At 37.3% G+C, this 18,452-nt stretch overlaps 1 protein-coding gene across 3 annotated transcripts in view; it reads right to left on the minus strand.

Annotated features, from left to right (window-relative positions):
• The window catches only part of RSRC1 (arginine and serine rich coiled-coil 1), a 559,643-nt gene that overhangs the window by 264,451 nt on the left and 276,740 nt on the right, over positions 1 to 18,452 (minus strand). For all 3 annotated transcript variants that reach the window (XM_066369858.1, XM_066369856.1, XM_066369857.1), the window contains exon 6: positions 816 to 867. In XM_066369858.1, coding sequence (XP_066225955.1) covers positions 816 to 867 — 52 coding nt within the window. The remainder of the gene's footprint in view (positions 1 to 815; positions 868 to 18,452) is intronic.

Genomic DNA, 18,452 nt, shown 5'->3' on the forward strand with positions numbered 1-18,452 from the left:
TGTAATTGGAGGAATTTTAAAATGGCATTTACTGTGTTTCCTTTGATTCAGTGAACACATCAATCTGTTACATCTCATACAAAATAAAATTAAAATAGAACAAAATCTTGCCTGACTGGGCGGTGGAGCAGTGGATAGAGCATCAGACTGGGATGCGGAAGACCCAGGTTTGAGACCCCGAGGTCGCCAGCTTGAGAGAGGGCTCATCTGGTTTGAGCAAAAGCTCACCAGCTTGAGCGCAAGGTCGCTGGCTCAAGCAAGGGGTTACTGGGTCTGCTGAAGGCCCGTGGTCAAGGCACGTATGAGAAAGCAATCAATGAACAACTAAGGTATTGCAACATGCAATGAAAAACTAATGATTGATGCTTCTCATTTCTCCGTTTCTGTCTGTCTGTCCCTGTCTATCCCACTCTCTGACTCTGTAAAAAAAAAAAAAAAAACAAAAACAAAAACATAATCTTAAATCTAAAATGTAAAAATATAAAACTTTTAGAAGAAAATCTTCATTATGTGAGGTAAGGCAAAAGTTCTTAATCATGCTACCAAAAGTACCATCCATTAAAGACAAAGATCAATAAATTGAACTGAATCAAAATTAAAACAAGCCAATTTCATAAACAAAAAGGTAGAGAATGACTTTTCAGTATTTTACTACAGCAATAAATATTTAAGGTAAAATATGACCATACATGCAATCTAGATCTCATAAATTTTTGAGCTTACATGAAATTGTTTTTCTTTTTGACCCATCTGTAAACATGCTAGAATTTACTTCAAGCTTTTTCACTGAAATTAAGTTAATTATCAGTACTTACCAGCAGCTTCAAGAACCAGCTGTAGTCTGGCTTTGGCCTGTTCAGCTGGTGGCTAAAAATCAACCATAAAAGACATTTACAGGTCAGTTTTAATAGACAAAGATGTATATTAACGCATTGTTATTTGACTATCAGAAAACTTACAGAACTTTATCATAATCAATATTAACACACATCTACAACTTAGCAAAATTCCATCACAGCAGCTCTACCAATCTGCTCACTTACCTTAGTAATGGAGTCATACTTTACATTAACATGATACAAGAACTAAGTTTTTTCTTTTTTTACTAGAAAAGCTTTTGTTTACTCCCCAACATTGTAATGATCAGCAATAGCTTAAATAACTAAAACCTAATAATCAGGCAAAATCCACCAATTTAACAATGTATATTCTCAAGAACTGCTATTTCTCTGCATATGAAAACATGTGAAGTGACCATATTAGAATTCAAACAGCAACTTAAAGTCCAATATTTCAGGCAAATCATATCCTAAGACCAAATATTTTCTGTTTCTTTAACTGTACTGGCAAGGGGAAATTATCATGAAGATAGGGCACAATATGAGCTCCATGCTTTCAATTCCTAATAACCTAAAATTGCTCTCTCAGGAATCCTTGATTCAGTACAATTGATAAAGTTGAAACTGAAGTACTTTCCTAACAGTGACCTTACTTTGAGATTTTTGGATGTGTTAATAGTATTCAAATTATAAAATGGATTGCATCAAGGCTATTTTTATAAAACACCTGTAAAAAGTTGTTTTTAGACAGACAAGTGGTGGCGCAGTGGATAGAGTGTTGAGCCAGAATGCAGAGGTCCCTGGTTCAAAACCCAAGGTCGTCAGCTTGAGCTCAGGCCTACTAGTTTGAGCACAGAGTCATCAGCTTGAAGTCCAAGGTCACTGGCTTGAGCAAGGGGTCACTGGCTCAGCTGGAGTCCCTCAGTCAAGGCATGTATGAGAAACAATCAATTAATAACTAGTGAAACAACTATGAGTTGATGCTTCTCATCTCTCTCCTCCCTCTCTCTCCCTAACCCTCTTTCTCTCTCACTCACAAAATCATTAGAAAAAGTTGTTTTTAATACTTAAATTTTACAATACATTTACAAAGATGTCAGCCAGTGTCTGAACAACCTCATGTTTACATAAGAGACCATCATTTGAGAATATTTTACAAAATATATTAGAATATTTCACTATTTGTGCAAAAACGGCTTAGATAAAAAGAATTCATTAATTGGTTATAGAAATGTGCTATGGTCAGAAAAATTTAAGAATATGAATGATGCTTTTGAATAAACTGCAAGAAACAGGATGGGAGAGTGGTAGATGAGATAGACAGGAAGAGCCTTTCATATCAAAGAACAGGAGTTAACACATGTTGGTCAAATAAGTTTGTAAATATGATATATATGTTTGCTCGCTTATAGTTTGTATTGGGTGTGGGGGACAGGCTGTAAACAGGCCGGGTCGTTATAGCCTAAGGCTTAGTATTAAGACTAAGCTTTTGCCCACACCCTTGACAGATTGCATGATGCGGGGTGCACTCTCATGAGGAATCCCATTATGCCTCAGATAAGTGACTTTGTATCAGAGACTTCCTTGTTTGTATATTGGATTAAAGGTTTTGATTTCTACAATATAAAGTGGGAAAGACAGGGAGCTTGCTCTCTCTGGGTTCCTGAGATTAGCATTAGAGGAGAGAGCAGGTTGAAGAGCAGAGAAAGGCCACGTGGAGGAGAGGAGAGGCAGCCAAGATGGCAGAGTGCTGAAGGAGAAGTCAGTTAGTGCAGAGTTTGTGTAGAGAGAAGGAGATGGGGAACAAAGGTGAATGAGGCTGGTGAGGTAGAAACCTTTGATTCTAGGAAACTCAGATAAGCCAGTAGCTTTGTGAGCACTGAATGAGTGGGTTTTGGAGCCCAGTGTGTGTTTCTACTTGCCCGCCGGATGCAAGCTAAGGTTAAAGCTAATGGCCTACCAGTTCATGGCTCTGTTGTTTCATTACCATCTGTCTGAATCAAATGCGAACCTGCATTGGCCAGGCGGCTGTGATGGTGACCGTGGCTACTGGCTTTACATTTGACGTAGTCTGTGACAGGATTCGATACAAATCGGCATGGAACCACAACCCCCTTTGAGAGGTGAAGTAGAGGACTGGCTGCTGTTATGGTTCCCCATGGCTGTCCTTTTGGGGACCATAGGCTGGCTGACTTTTACAGCCATACATGAGGAAACTGAGAGCTCTGTGGAAGAGGCTGCCCAAGACCTAAAAACCGAGAGCAGTGGAAGGAGCTGGAGCAAACATGGAAGAAAGAGATGTCCACCCTGGAGCTGAACCAAGCACCAAAGGAGGCCGACCAGGTTCGTGAGATTCGCTTGGAAATGGAGCAGCTGCTGGAGAAGGAATCACAGGTTCATGAGTTGCAGCTTGCCCTGCACATTGTAGAAAGTCAGCAGTTGTGGGAGGCTGGGGCTGAGACCAGAGCTGGGGGTACAAGACCTGCTGAGCAGAAGGCGGTAGCCTGGGGCTCAATTCTGGCAGCAGGAGCTGATGTTTTCAGTTCCTCTTTGGAGGATGAGGAAAATCGGGCTGGAGTTGTGATCCTCAGTCTTCAGAAGGTGAGAGCCTGGCAGCAAAGAGTACCTGCTTTGCCCTGGTAAGTCTGTAATTTTGGGACATAGGGGTAAATGCCATCATGCTCTCTAGAGCACAGATGGAAATGCTGACTGCCATTGCCACATGCTCCCCTTTGGGACAGTGTAAGACCTGCCAGGATGACAGGAATGAGGGGGGTGGCTGAGGCCCCATGTGCTTGGACTGATTTCCTGGATTACGACTGGAGTGGGCACTGGCTCCTTTGTTGGATGGATTTACGGATTTTGGACAATGTGAAATACCCTGATGGGGGTGGGGGGTAGCTTTGCTGGAGGCCCTTCCCCTGCCCTGGCAAGCTTTTCCCATGGCTAGAAAGAAGGCCAAGGACATTTTGCACTTTTGGCAAAGTACTCAGAGACTGGTGAAATGTACCCTTGTAATTGTTGAAATTGTATGATTTGTCATGTAATTTGTGTAATGTGCCTCATTTCCTTGTGCAGGAATATCTGTGCTTTAGTTTGTGAAGCGAGCAAAAGGGATGGAATGTTGGTCAAATAAGTTTTTAAAATGATATATATTATATGTTTGCTCGCTTATAGTTTGCATTGGGTGTGGGGGACAGGCAGTAAGCAGGCGAGGTTGTTATAACCTAAGGCTTAGTTTTAAGACTAAGCTTTTCCCCACACCCTTGACTGATTGCATGATGTGGGGTGGTGCACTCTCATGAGGAATCCCATCATGCCTCAGATAAGTGACTTTGTATCAGAGACTTCCTTATTTGTATATTGGATTAAAGGTTTTGATTTCTACACTATAAAATGGGGGCAAATCGAGAGTTTGCTCTCTCTCAGTTCCTGAGATTAGCATTAGAGGAGAGAGCAGAGAATGGCCACGTGGAGGAGAGGAGAAGCAGCCAAGATGGTGGAGTGCTGAAGGAGAAGCCAGTTTGTGCAGAGAGAAGGAGATGGGGAACAGAGGAGAATGAGGCTGATGAGGTAGAAACCTTTGATTCTAGGAAACTCAGATAAACCAGTAGCTTTGTGAGCATTGAATAAGTGGGATTTGGAGTCCAGTGTGTATTTTTACTTGCCCGCTAGATGCAAGCTAGGATTAAAGCTAATGGGCCACCAGTTCGTGGCTCTGTTGTTTCATTACCGTCTGTCTGAATCAAATGCGAACCTGCATTGGCCAGGTGACTGTGATGGTGGCCGTGGCTACTGGCTTTACACCACACTATCACCCTAGACCAGGGGCTGGTCTCATAAATAAGGTTTATTGGAATACAGCCATGCCCATCTATTTATATGTTCTCTATTGTGGCTTTTGTGCTCAACTCAACAATAGCAGAGTCAATCATTTGTGGCAAGAAACTTATGCTAGCAAAGCCTAAAATATTTACCATCTGGACCTTTAAGAAAAAGTTTGCTGACCCGTGCCATAGAAGATAGAGTGACTTAGAAGAATTTGAAACAGCAGGGTGATAAGATGAGATTTGAACTTTGATTCATCATCCTAGCAATACACTTGAGGCTGGACTGAGATGAATGTGACCTGAGGCAAGGAGCACAGTGAGGAAGCAATTAAAGAATTCTGGGCAGGAGACAATGAGGGTCTGAGGTGGAGCAGTAGCGGTAAGTTTGAACAGGAATAGATGTGAGAAATATTTAATTGATAATGTTTGGATGCCAGAGGAGGAGGAACTGACCAAAAGAAAGAAGACTTTATGTCATATATTTGTAGAGAAAGTGTATTATAAAGTACTAAAAATATGTGACATCAAGTTAAAATATCACAGCAAAATATCAATAGAAGACTGTGACATCTATTGAATATAATTTCTTTAAAAGTTATAAACAAAACTGCCTATAGGGGCCAAACAGTTAATATAAATAGTTATGATGATAAACTGCAAATGACATTTGACATCCGTATCAAGGAGCATTGAGAAGGTGGAGAATTCAGGGACATGTGGCCCAGCCAAAGAAAGCAGCAGCTGCTCAGCACAGACTCCCTGTCGTCAGGCAGAGATGCAAGTCCAGGGTTAAAAAATTTCTTGATTTTTTTATGAGACTTTAAGTTATCATGAAAACCAATACTGTGAGGAACAAACACTACTTCTAAGAGGCAGGTTCAATCTTAAATCAGTTTGTGACCTCTGCATACAAACAATATAACATTAACTAGACTGGCAAGAAGAAAATGATATTCTCACAAACACGTATTAAGCAAACTAAGAATTATGAAATATATATTTCAGAGTATCCTAATAAGCAATGTCCTTTGACAGAAAAATAATGGACACCTTATTCGTTATTTCATGAGAAAATGTTATGTATTTCATAAGGAAAGATAACTGTTAATAAATATAAAATATTGAAGACTTAGAAAAATATAAAAAATGTGTGCCCATGTCTAATGAAATATTAACAGTATTGTTCAAGTCTCCTACAAATCCCCTCCATGGCAGCTCCCTCTTTCTCCCATTCATAATGACTGTCTTGAAAAAATGGTGATTACCATTCCTAAGGAAAGATCCTCGATGGTTGATGTTTATGATAAATACCTGTTAAGACATGTTTATGTTTTTATTAATTCTGCTAACAACCTATAAAATAAGGTTCATATTTCAAAGATAAAGAAAACCAGGGAATAAGCAGTTTAGAAGCTTGCCTTTACTAGAAAATGATAGACTAAAATTAAGACTGACTCCAATTCTCAGGATCATTCTAACTAAATCACTAGGATTTTCATAAATTCAAAGCAATTAACTGCAGAAATATGAAAGCATAAAAATAGGTTTTTGATTCTGTTCAAAAGAAAAATCTGTCCAAAATAATACATTTGTCCTGGTAACAGAAATATGATTCCATTATAAATATATTTGACTATATAAAATGACTTGCTAAATTATATTTGTAAAATATAGGAATCTACTCCAATTATGAGAATAAAAATAAACTGTTAGATTCACCATATTTTTAAAAGTAATTTGTATTTTATAAATACTTTTACTCTTATAAATATATGACTCATTTTTCAAGCATGAAATTCATTTAATAAATATTTTTCTTAGATAGGGAGTTCAGATGTGAATGTTCTCCCAATTTTTGTCCATGTGCAAGTATCTTTCTTTTGCTCTGACTGGTGAATAAGTTGAGTGAATATGGGATTCTCAGTTGCAAATTTTTTCCAGTTACCTGACCCTCAAATTGCTTCCAAGGGGCTTGAGTTAGTCCCAGAAGAGGAAAAGCATCACAACAGATCTCCTGACTAAAACCTTCTAGGACTCATCACACTATGTAGGCTTAGAATGAAAATAAATCTGGGACTCGAGTGTCAAGATTTCTAATGCTTCAGCTATATTAGAGTATATTGGATCCCAGGGATTAGCATGAATTCCATCTAAAATTGGTAAATGGAACTAATACTATTCAGAATGAGAAATTAAACCTTATTTAATTGATAATAATACCAAATACAAAATCATGGAATACGGTAACTTCTCTATGCAAGAATTATAAAATGAGGACATAAGAAAACATTACAATTATATTGTGTATAGTAAACTTGCAGTGAGAAAACTGTATTCCAATAAATATTATTCCTTACTAGACAATCTGGATGAAATGGATAAATTCCTAGAAACATAGGTACAATCTTCTAAAAGTGAATCAGGAAGGATCAGAGAAACTGAATAGGCAGATCAGATTATAATGATTAAAATTGAAGCAGTATTCAAAACATTCCCAACAAACAGAAGTCCTGGACTGGATGGCTTCACAGGTGAATTTTTTCAAACATTCAAAGAAGAACTAAGAACTCACAAAATTCAACAACAAACACGCAAACAATCCAATAAAAAAATGGGAAGAGGACATGAACAGACACTTCTCCCAGGAAGAAATACAAATGGCCAACAGATATATGAAAAGATGCTTATCTTCATTAGCTATTAGAGAAATGCGAATGAAAACTACAATGAGATACCACCTCATACCTGTTAGATTAGCTATTATTAACAAGACAGGTAATAACAAGTGTTGGAGAGGCTGTGGAGAAAAAGGAACCCTCATTCACTGTTGGTAGGAATGTAAAGTAGTACAACCATTATGAAGAAAGTATGGTGGTTCCTCAAAAAATTAAGAATACAACTATCATATATCCAGCAATCCCTCTCGTGGGTATATATCCCCAAAACTCAAAAATATTGGTACATAAAGACACATGCAGCCCTATGTTCATCGCAGCATTGTTCACAGTGGCCACGACATAGAAACAACCAAAAAGCCTTTCATTAGATGATTGTATAAAGAAGATGTGGTACATATATACTATGGAATACTATTCAGCCATAAGAAATAATGACATAGGATCATTTACGACAACATGGATGGACCTTGATAACATTATACTGAGTGAAATAAGTAAATCAGAAAAAACTAAGGATCTGTATGATTCCATACTTGGTGGGACACAAAATTGAGACTCATGGACATGGACAAGAGTGTGATGGTTACCGGGGGGAGGGGAAGGAGGGAAGGGTGAGGGGAGGGGAGGGGCATAAAGAAAACCAAATAGAAGGTGATGGAAGACAATTTGACTTTGGGTGATGGGTATACAACATAATCAAATGTCAAAATGATCTGGAGATGTTTTCTCTGAATCTATGGACTCTAACTGATCAATGTCACCCCATTAAAATTAATTGTCTAAATAATTTTTTTTTTAAAGAACACCTGTCCTTTGCAAACTATTCCAAATAATTCAAGGAGAGAAGACTCCCAGAACCATTTCACGAGGCCAGCATTATTTTAATTCCAAAACCAGATAAAAACTCTACAAAGAAAGAAAATTATACTCCACTATCCTTGATGAACATAGATGCTAAAATCCCCCCCAAAATTTAGCAAACCAGATCCAGCAATACATTAAAAACATCACACATTATGATTGAGTGGAATTTACTCAGGAGATGCAAAGTTGGTACAATACCCACAAATCAATAAATGTGGTATACCACATAAACAAAATGAGGAATAAAAACCACATGACCATATCAACAGATGCAGAATAAGCATTTGATAAAATCCAGCACCCATTTTTGATTAATAAAAAAACAAAACTCTCAGAGTAGGAAGAACATACCTCAACACAATAATGGCCATATATGAGAAGCACAGAGCCAACATTATACTCAATGGACAAAAATTATAAAAATTTCCCTTAAGATTGGGAACAAGACAGAATGTTCACTTTCACCACTGTTATTCAACATAATAATGGAAGTTCTAGCCATAACAATTAGACAAGAAGAAATAACAAGATATCCAAATTGGAAAGAAAGAAGTAAACTTTCATTATTTGCAGATGATATATAAAAGAACCCTAAAGATTCCACCAAAAAACTACTAGAACTGATAAATGAATTCAGTAAAGTGGCAGGATACAAGATAAATATCCAGAAATGAGTTGTACGTTTATACACAAATAATGACCTATCAGAAAGGGAAACTAAGAAAACAATCCAATTCACAATTGCTTCAAAAAAAATAAAATACCTGGGAATAAATTTAATCAAGATGTAAGAGATCTGTATTCAGAAAATTATAAGACATTGAAGAAGATACAAATAAGTAGAAGTATATACCATGTTCAAGGATAGGAAGAATTAGTATCATTAAAATGTCCATACTACCGAAAGCAATCTATGGATTCAATGCAATTCCTATCAAGATACCAATGGTGTATTTCACAAAAATAAACAAATATTTCAAAAATGTATATGGGACCACAAAAGACCACCCATAGTCATAGCAATCTTTAAAAGGAAGAACAAAGTTGGAGGAATGATGCTACCTAATCTTAAACTATACTGCAAGATCAAAGTAATCAAAATAGCAAGGTAGTGGCATAAAAACAGACATATAGATCAATAGAACAGAGTAGAGAGCAAAGAAATAAATCCATGTCTTTATGGTCAATTAATATTTGACATAGAGGCAAAAACATACAATGAGGAAAACATAGATTAGTCAATAAATTGTGTTGGGAAATTAAACAACTGGACAGATATATGAAAAAAAAAAAAAAAAGAAAGTAGACCACCTTCCCACACCATACACAGGAATAAACTCAAAATGGATTGAAGACTTAAATGTTAGATTCAAAACCATAAAAATCCTAGAAGAAAATATAGGCAGTAAAATCTTGTATATTTCTTGTTGCAATATTTTTTCTGATACATCTCATCATGCAAGGGAAACAAAATAAATAAACAAACAAACAAACGGGACTACAGCTAGTGCTTGACTTATGACCACAATTGGTTCTGACAGACCAGTCGTAACACAAGTTGGTCGTAAGTTGAGTAGGCTTTATGTACAGTACTGTGAAATGATGTTATAAAAATCTTTGTCATATTTTATCATAATTTGCTTTCATTATTGTTATATATCATAATTTTCTTTGAAATGGTGCACGCGGAGATGGTAGTGCTGCCAGAAGCTGGTCCGCACTGTTGTACACCCAGCTGGGCAACGCTTGCGCTGCCAGACGCGGAGCAGTCATGGTTAGCGATTGTGGTCGTAAAGTCAAATGGTCATAAGTTCAATAGATCGTAAGTCGATCAATACCTGTATATCAAACTAAAATTTTTTCAGGACAAAGAAAACCATCAAAACAAAGAGTAAAGAAAAAATATATTCTCTACATGAGAATTAGTGAATAATTAGATAAATATCAATCAACAAAACTGAATTATAGAGAATGTAAATGTTCCCTTAAATTTTAGCATTGTCATTAACAGGATAGTAAGAACAGTATAAACTTTTACTGTTTTATTTATTGTTAACAGTAGCTTTATTTGTCATGGCAAAAGTTATGTAAATAATGCAAATGTCCTCTTTGTATTCTTATATTTTCAAAATTTTATTAAAGAATGTATTAAAGTTACACTATTATTGTGTTATGGTATAATATTTTAAAAGTATATATTAGTATAGATACAGTACCATAATTATGAAATTATGATCCAATAAACATTTAAAGAAAAGTATACTTCTGCTCAAAATATTTATCATATAGGATTTACAAAAAAAAAATGTTACAGGGCCTTCTTTATGCAAAAAAGAAAAGGCCATAAGCAGAAATAAGAAAATATAGTGTTTAAAATTTCTAAATTAATAGGGATATATTTGTGGGGAAGAGAGAAGAGAGGGCTTGTAGTTTTACTATTGCCATGGATTCTACAGAAATGCTCTGTTGCCTCCCCTCCCCTAGGTAGCAAAGTATTTGTAAGCCCTAGTTTTAAAGTGTATCCACTTTCTTAAGACAAAAGCTCCTAAGATAAAATAAAAGGATAGGTCAGTTTCCTAATGGCTTATGGAGGTGAGCATCTTCAATGTCTAGACTTTTTCCTTTGACTTCATTCTTATTTAGTCCAATCCCTTGGGTTCCCTATAAATACACTTCATGTCTAGATTCTCAAAATTATGTCAAAGCTAACATTCAAGATAAGCTAAATCCTTTAAGCCATGACTATATAAAAAAAGAGAAGCAAAAGAAGACTATCTTTCTATACATAAATCAGTTTACACAGTAAACTATTTATTTGCTCGTCCTTCCCACTTCTATTATATATTCAGATCCTTGAACCCCTGACCATCACTATGAAAAATCTCAAAGTTGATGAAGATATTAGCCACCCAGCTGCCAATAAGTTTCCAGTTGTTAAGGACAGAGAAGAAGAAAGTCTGAAAGAAAGACTATGGCTGAGCTAAGAGGGAACTCAAATTTGGAAACAAAATTAGACCAGCAACATATCACAAAATCAAAATTAGGATTGGGTTATATGGTTTTCAGCTATTACTCTCTATTTCACGTTGTATATAAATTTCACATTATTTATAAGTAAGTAAATATATATATGGAGAGAGAGAAAGAAAATGATGGTATTTATTCAAGGTATATGGTGGAGTAGGTAGCACCAGGGATCAGTCTCCTTGCCTACCCAATAATTTCACTGGCAGACTGTCTGATGTAACTATTTGGAACTCTGGACTCTGTTGAAGGCTTGCCAGAGGTCCCCAAACTTTTTACACAGGGGGCCAGTTCACTGTCCCTCAGACCGTTGGAGGGCCGCCACATACAGTGCTCCTCTCACTGAACACCAATGAAAGAGGTGCCCCTTCCGGGAGTGCGGCGGGGGGCCGGATAAATGGCCTCAGGGGGCCACATGCGGCCCGGGCCGTAGTTTGGGGATGCCTGACAGTAACTTGTGATTAATTTTGGTCAATTTCAGGTATTAGCACAATATCAGCTCCCCCTCTCCCAACCATGTGGCAGGTGGCATACACATGTTCCCTGAGCAGCTTGCACACAACACAAGTGTAGAGAATCTGGATCCCTTGTGCAATTTTGGTAGGAATTAAAGTGGTACAGCCCTGTGGAAAACAGCATGGCAGTTCCTCCAAAAAAATTAATAGAACTTCCATATAATCTATCAATTTCACATCAAAATACATATCCAAAAGAACTGAAAGCAGGGTCTTGAGAAGATATTTGTAGACCCATGTTCATAACAGCATCATTCACAATAGCTGAAATGAATGCAACCCAAGCGTCCATTGATGGATGAATGAATACACAAAATGCAGTACATAATATGCATACAATGGAATATTATTCAGCCTTAAAAATAAAGAAAATTCTATAATATGCTACAACATGGATAAATCTTGAGGACATTATGCTAAGTAAAATAAGTGAGACAAAAAAAAAGACGAATACTGTATGATTCTACTTACATGGGGTATGTAGTCAATATCATAAAAGACAAAATACAGCTTTTTATTTTGGGTAGGTACCCAGGTGGTTGGGGGGTGAGGGAAATGGCAAGTGATTGTTTAACAGACACAGAGTTTAGTTTTACTGATGAAATGAGTCATGGAGATGGATGGTGGTGATGGCTGCACAACAGTGTGACTGTATTTGATACCACTGAATTAAAAATAGTTAAGATAGAAAATTTACTACAAAAATAAAAACAATTAAAAATATATACAGTAACCTTTATCCTACTTATAGGAATTGGGTTATTGAAACATCCTATTTGAAGAGAATGTACAGTTTAATATTTCAGATGTAGACAAATGGTGTTAGAACATTATATAATAGGTCCTCATAGATTCTTGACTTGTTCAAAATTCATTACTTTCATTTGTTCAAAACTTATATGAAACATCTCTTATATATAAGGCACCATGCTACAAGTTGAGGATAAAGAGCTAAACAGATATAGCTTCTAGTTGCTATAGAAGGATCTAATAGAATAATGAGAAAAAAATAATAAAACTACTATTTAGTATATGTCTATATTATTCCAAATGTTTTTTTCCTATCATAAACTTTTTTCAAAGAGCTTTTTGAGGTACAATGGAACTATGACAAACTGCAAAGTTAAGATATACAGTTTGATAGGTTCTGACATACTTATACAGCCATGAAGCATCACTACCGCTAAGATAATGAGCATATCTATTATTCTAAAATCATCCACATGTCCTTCTTCAATTCTCCCATACCCTTCTATGCCTTCACTCTACTTCCCAGTCTTCAGGCAAACACTGATCTGCTTTCTATCATTATACACTACTTAGCATTTCCTAGTATTATGTTGATGATATCATATGCTATGTACTCTTTTGCGTCTGACTTTTAAACTCAGTATAATTATTTTGAAATTCATCCACATTGTGTGAATATCAGTACTCATTTCTTTTTATTGTTGATCAGTACAGTGGTACCTTGAGATACAAACAGACCAACATACGAATTTTTTAAGATATGAGCTGCGACGCAGTCCGTATTTTTGTTCGAGATCCGAGTGAAATTCCAAGATACGAGTTGTGATTTGGGAAGCTGCCACTAGTTGGCGCATTGGCACAAGGGTCCAGTATCAGCAGTTTGATATATGAATTGACTGACTTACGAGCTCGGTTACAGAACAAATTAAATTCGTATCTCAAGGTACCACTGTATTTCATTATAAGGATACACTGTAATGTATATGCATTCACCTGTTGACAAACATTCATATTATTTCCAAGTTTTTTTGCTATTGTAAAAAAATATTATAGCCTGACCAGGCAGTGGCGCAGTGGATACAGCATCGGACTGGGATGCAGAGGACCCAGGTTCGAGACCGCAAGGTCGCCAGCTTGAGCGCGGGCTCATCTGGTTTGAGCAAAAAGCGCACCAGCTTGAACTCAAGGTTGCTGGCTCCAGCAAGGGGTTACTTGGTCTGCTGAAGGCCCACAGTCAAGACACATATGAGACAACAATCAATGAACAACTAAGGTGTTGCAACGCGCAATGAAAAACTAATGATTGATGCTTCTCATCTCTCTCTGTTCCTGTCTGTCTATCCCTCTCTCTGACTCACTCTCTGTCTCTGTAAAAAAAAAAAAAAAAATATATATATATATATATATATATATATATATATATATATATTGGGTGATGGGTATGCAACATAATCAAACGTCAAAATTATCTGAAGATGTTTTCTCTGAATCTATGTGCTCTAATTGATCAATGTCACCCCATTAAAATTAACTGTCTAAGTAAAATAAAAAAATAAAGTCTAAAAATAAGGAAAAAAATATTATAAATATTCAGGAGAAATTCTTTGTGTAAATGATGTACTTTCAGATCTCTTGGATAAATAGCTAGCATTGGAATGGTTCAGTCATATGGTAAATATTATGTTTAACTTTTAAAGAAATCACCAAACTTTCAAAAGTGGTTTTTCATTCCCACCAGCAGTGTATGAGTTCCAGTTGTTCCATATCCTAGTCATGACTTAGTATAGTTAACCTTTTTAATTTCAAAATTATAATAGGTTTCGCACTGTGGTTTTAATCCATATTCTCATAATGATTAATGGTGTTAAGCATTCTTTCATGTCCCTACTTATTATTCATATTTCTTCCTTGGTAAAATAAGTGTTTAAATCTTTTGCTAAATATTCTAAAATATTTTTTAAAAGTTGACATACAATATTATATTGGTATCAGCTGACTAGACATTTATTTAGCTTATGAAGTGACCACCCTGATAAATCTAGTACCTATCTGACACTATTTATAGTTATTAAAATATTATTGACTACATTCCCTATGCTATACTTTACCTCCTCATGATGATTCTCTGACTACAAATTTCTATTTCTAAATCCCTTCCCACCCATCCTTCCCAAGATTCCACTCATCTGGCAACCTTCCAAACGGTTATCTGTATCCAGGAGTCTGTTTTTGTTCAGCTTGTTCATTTTTTTTTTTAAAAGTCCAAATATAAGTGAAATCATCTGGCATTTCTTTTTCTCAGACTTATTTCACTCAGAACAGTATATCCGGATGATGTCAGAGTAATGGCGCGGTAGGAAGCGATACCGATAAATCTCCCCCAAAACTCAACAAGATCTTCAACCAGAAACAGAAAAACCTATCCTTAGAGCCTCGAGATGTTTTGCAATACACCCGAAGGTATGGTCGCATGAAAAATTGGCTAAATATATAAGCAAACCCTGAAGGAAATAGAGAGTAAGAAATGCTCTGCCTTCCTCACTAACTTAAACAGGGCTGCTTTCACTGGGAACTGAGAATATAGAAACTAAGGCGGGCAAAGGGGATGAATAGATCCAGGCCACGGCACAAACGGCCGAACCAGGCTGTGGCACGGAGATCCAAGCCCAGGAAAAACTGTGCTTGTGGCAACCCAGGCAATACAAGCTAACACTCGCGCCAAACCCAGACAAAGAAAGACAAGCGGGGCAGCCATTTTCCATGATCTCCGGGTCGACGTGCGCAAATAGTGGGTGAGAGATTCCTCCGAGTGCCTCAGCAGTGGGCGCTCGTGTTACCCCACAGAGAGGCAGAGTCAGGGGCCTTTGTGTGCAGAATCTCCGGGCCACCCCAGCACCCTGAAAAGGCCGCGCACGGGGAGGGAGCGAGAGCCAATTCCAACGCTGGAACTTTTCCGTGCAGGCGGGGTTTTATTCAGAGGGTGAGGCAGCTGGCCTGATATCCTGGTCTGCAGGCACAAAGAGTGGGCAAGAGATTTCTCTGAGCACCTCAGGAGTGGGCGCCTGTGTTATCCCAGAGAGGGGCAAAGTCAGAGGCCTTTGTGTGGGCCAAAAACGGAATCTCCGGCCGCCCCAGCACCCTGAAAAAGCCGCACACGGGAGGGAGCGAGAGCCAATTCCAACACTGGAACTTTTAAAGAAAGTGCGGGAGGAGGTTTCACTCAGAGTGTGAGACTGCCAGCCTGATATCCTGGTCTGAGCGCGCAGATAGTGAGCGAGAGTTTCCTCCAAGCACCCCGGGAGAGGGCCACCGCCCATGTTACCGGACAGAGTGGCAGAGCCAGAGGTCTTTGAGAGAGTGAAAGCCCCGCTTGATTATGCTAGCAGCTCTGACTGACTGAGCCTTACCCAGAGACCTGAGCTGAGTGGGAATAGAGTGGGGAGTTCCTAGCTCTTTGAGTCTCTTACTATCCAGGAAGAGGCAGCAGCAACCCCATAGCTGGATTATCAGGCTACTAATTGAGGAAGGAAAGACTAGGAGAGAGGCTCCAGGAACACAAACTCTCTCACTGTCGGAGTCTATAAATGCTAATGAACCTCGACTGCCAACGAGACTAAAGCACAATACATGACATTGCCATAGAGATTTATCAACTGCAAACCTCTACCTGAGCATGCCAAAGGGGCAGAACTCAGGGTACAGAGTCACCGACCAGGAAGAAGGAGACTCTGAAGCAAGAAGATAACCCCTCAAAATCAAGAATAATCCGCAGACTTTATAACCTATCCCATTTTATTATATTTGTTCGTTTGTTTCTCTTATCTTCATTCTTGATTTTTTTTCCTTCCTCCTCCAATTTGCTCGTTTAACTCTCTGCCGGTCTTACTCTCTCCTCTCCTTGAACTACACTACCCATAAGTGTTACATCTCCCATTATCTTTTCTTTCCTCTTCCTTTTTCTCTATGAGGGTTGTAATCCAAAACCCTTAACTCTCTCTCTCTCTCTCCTCTTTTTTCTTCTTTTAGTGGTTCCCTCTTTTTCTCTCTCTCTCTTTCTTTTCTCCCTCTATATTAGTTTCTTCCTTTCTCCTTTACGTCTCTTCTCATTCAAACCTCAATATCGAACAAATTATCTTATCTGGGACTCAAACTTATGTTTGTGGCATTCTGGGGGGTTTTTACTTCACCTTTTTAACTCACTAGCAGTGATCCCATCCCTGGCTCTCCATTTTATCTAGTTCTTGTTCCACTAAATACAATAGTAACTTTTTAATCTGTCCCCCCATTTTCCTGTTTCCCTCTTATTCCTCTCATCATAATTCTTAGTCAACCAACACCTAAAAGCAAATCATTTTATTCTTGACCCAAATTTTTTACTTATTTGCTTTTTGTGGGTCCATACCCCCCCTTTTTTTCTGTTTATTTTTTTTGGCCCTTTATTACTTCTCCCCAATTCAGGCCCTCCATTACAGGCATTGTTTGTTCTATTTAGTACAATATAATTCACAGTTCACCACAAGATTTTCTCAAGGAAGAGGGGAGAGGAGAGGAGAGGAAAAAAAGAGGGGGGGGGAAATAATTTCCTTTTTTAAAAATTTTTATTTCATTTATTTTTCTTTACTTAATTATTAATTTTTTTAAAAAACCAACAACTCTTTTTGATTTTTTATTTTCATTTTTTTAAACTTTTTATTCTTTATTAAATCTCATTAATACTATCAACAAAACCACCCTCAGATGCCATTAAGGAAGAGAAAATCGAATATCATGGATACAAAAGAAAGAGAGGTAACACAGATAGATGAGGAAAAATCTATGGAGAAGAAATTTAATATATTGGAAACCTTGGAGTTAAACGACAGAGAATTTAAAATAGAAATCCTAAAAATACTCAGAGATATACAAGAAAACACAGAAAGGCAATTTAGGGAGCTCAGAAAACAACTCAATGAACATAAAGAATATATTTCCAAGGAAACTGAAACTATAAAAACAAATCAAACAGAGATGAAAAACTCAACTCACGAGCTGAAAAACGAGGTACAAGCTTAGCTAATAGAACAGGCCAGATAGAAGGTAGGATTAGTGAAATAGAAGACAAGCAACTTGAGGCACAACAGAGAGAAGAAGAAAGAGACTCAAAAATTTAAAAAAATGAAATAGCCCTACAGGAATTATCTGACTCCATCAAAAAGAATAACATAAGAATAATAGGTATATCAGAGGAAGAAGAGAGAGAAAATGGAATGGAGAACATACTCAAACAAATAATAGATGAGAACTTCCCAAGCCTGTATATATCTCTTGATCTCTGCACTTATTTCTTCTTTGACCCATTCAAGAAACAAACAGAACTCCGAGTTTTCTTAACCCGAACAAACCTACTCCAAGGCACATCAAAATGAAATTAACACAAACCAACAGCAAAGAAAACATTCTCAAGGCAGCCAGGGAAAAGAAGAATACAATATATAAAGGAAGGCCCATTAGATTATCATCAGATTTCTCAACAGAAACTCTACAAGCTAAAACGGAGTGGACCATAATATTTAAAGTACTGAAAGAGAGGAACTTTCAGCCACAAATACTATATCTATCAAAGCTATCCTTCAAATATTGAAGGAGAAATAAAACATTCACAGATACAGAAAAGATGAGGAAATTTATCATCAGAAAACCCTCACTCCAGGAATTACTGAAAGGGGTTCTCCAATCAGATACAAAGAACAAAAAAAAAACAAAGCCACAAGTAAAAGCTCCAAGAAGAACACAATAACCAAATTTAAACTGTGACAACAACAAAAAGAAAGGAGGGGAGAGGAAAGAGATTAACAGTAGCAAAGGAAGATGGAGTGCAAAAGTACTCACAAAATAGTGCACTACAATGAACAGGGTAGGAACCCTTTTCATTACTTAGAGGTAAGCACCATTGAGAAAACCACCACAGAAGCA

Source organism: Saccopteryx leptura, chromosome 2 (assembly GCF_036850995.1).
Source record: "Saccopteryx leptura isolate mSacLep1 chromosome 2, mSacLep1_pri_phased_curated, whole genome shotgun sequence".
NCBI lineage: Eukaryota > Metazoa > Chordata > Mammalia > Chiroptera > Emballonuridae > Saccopteryx > Saccopteryx leptura.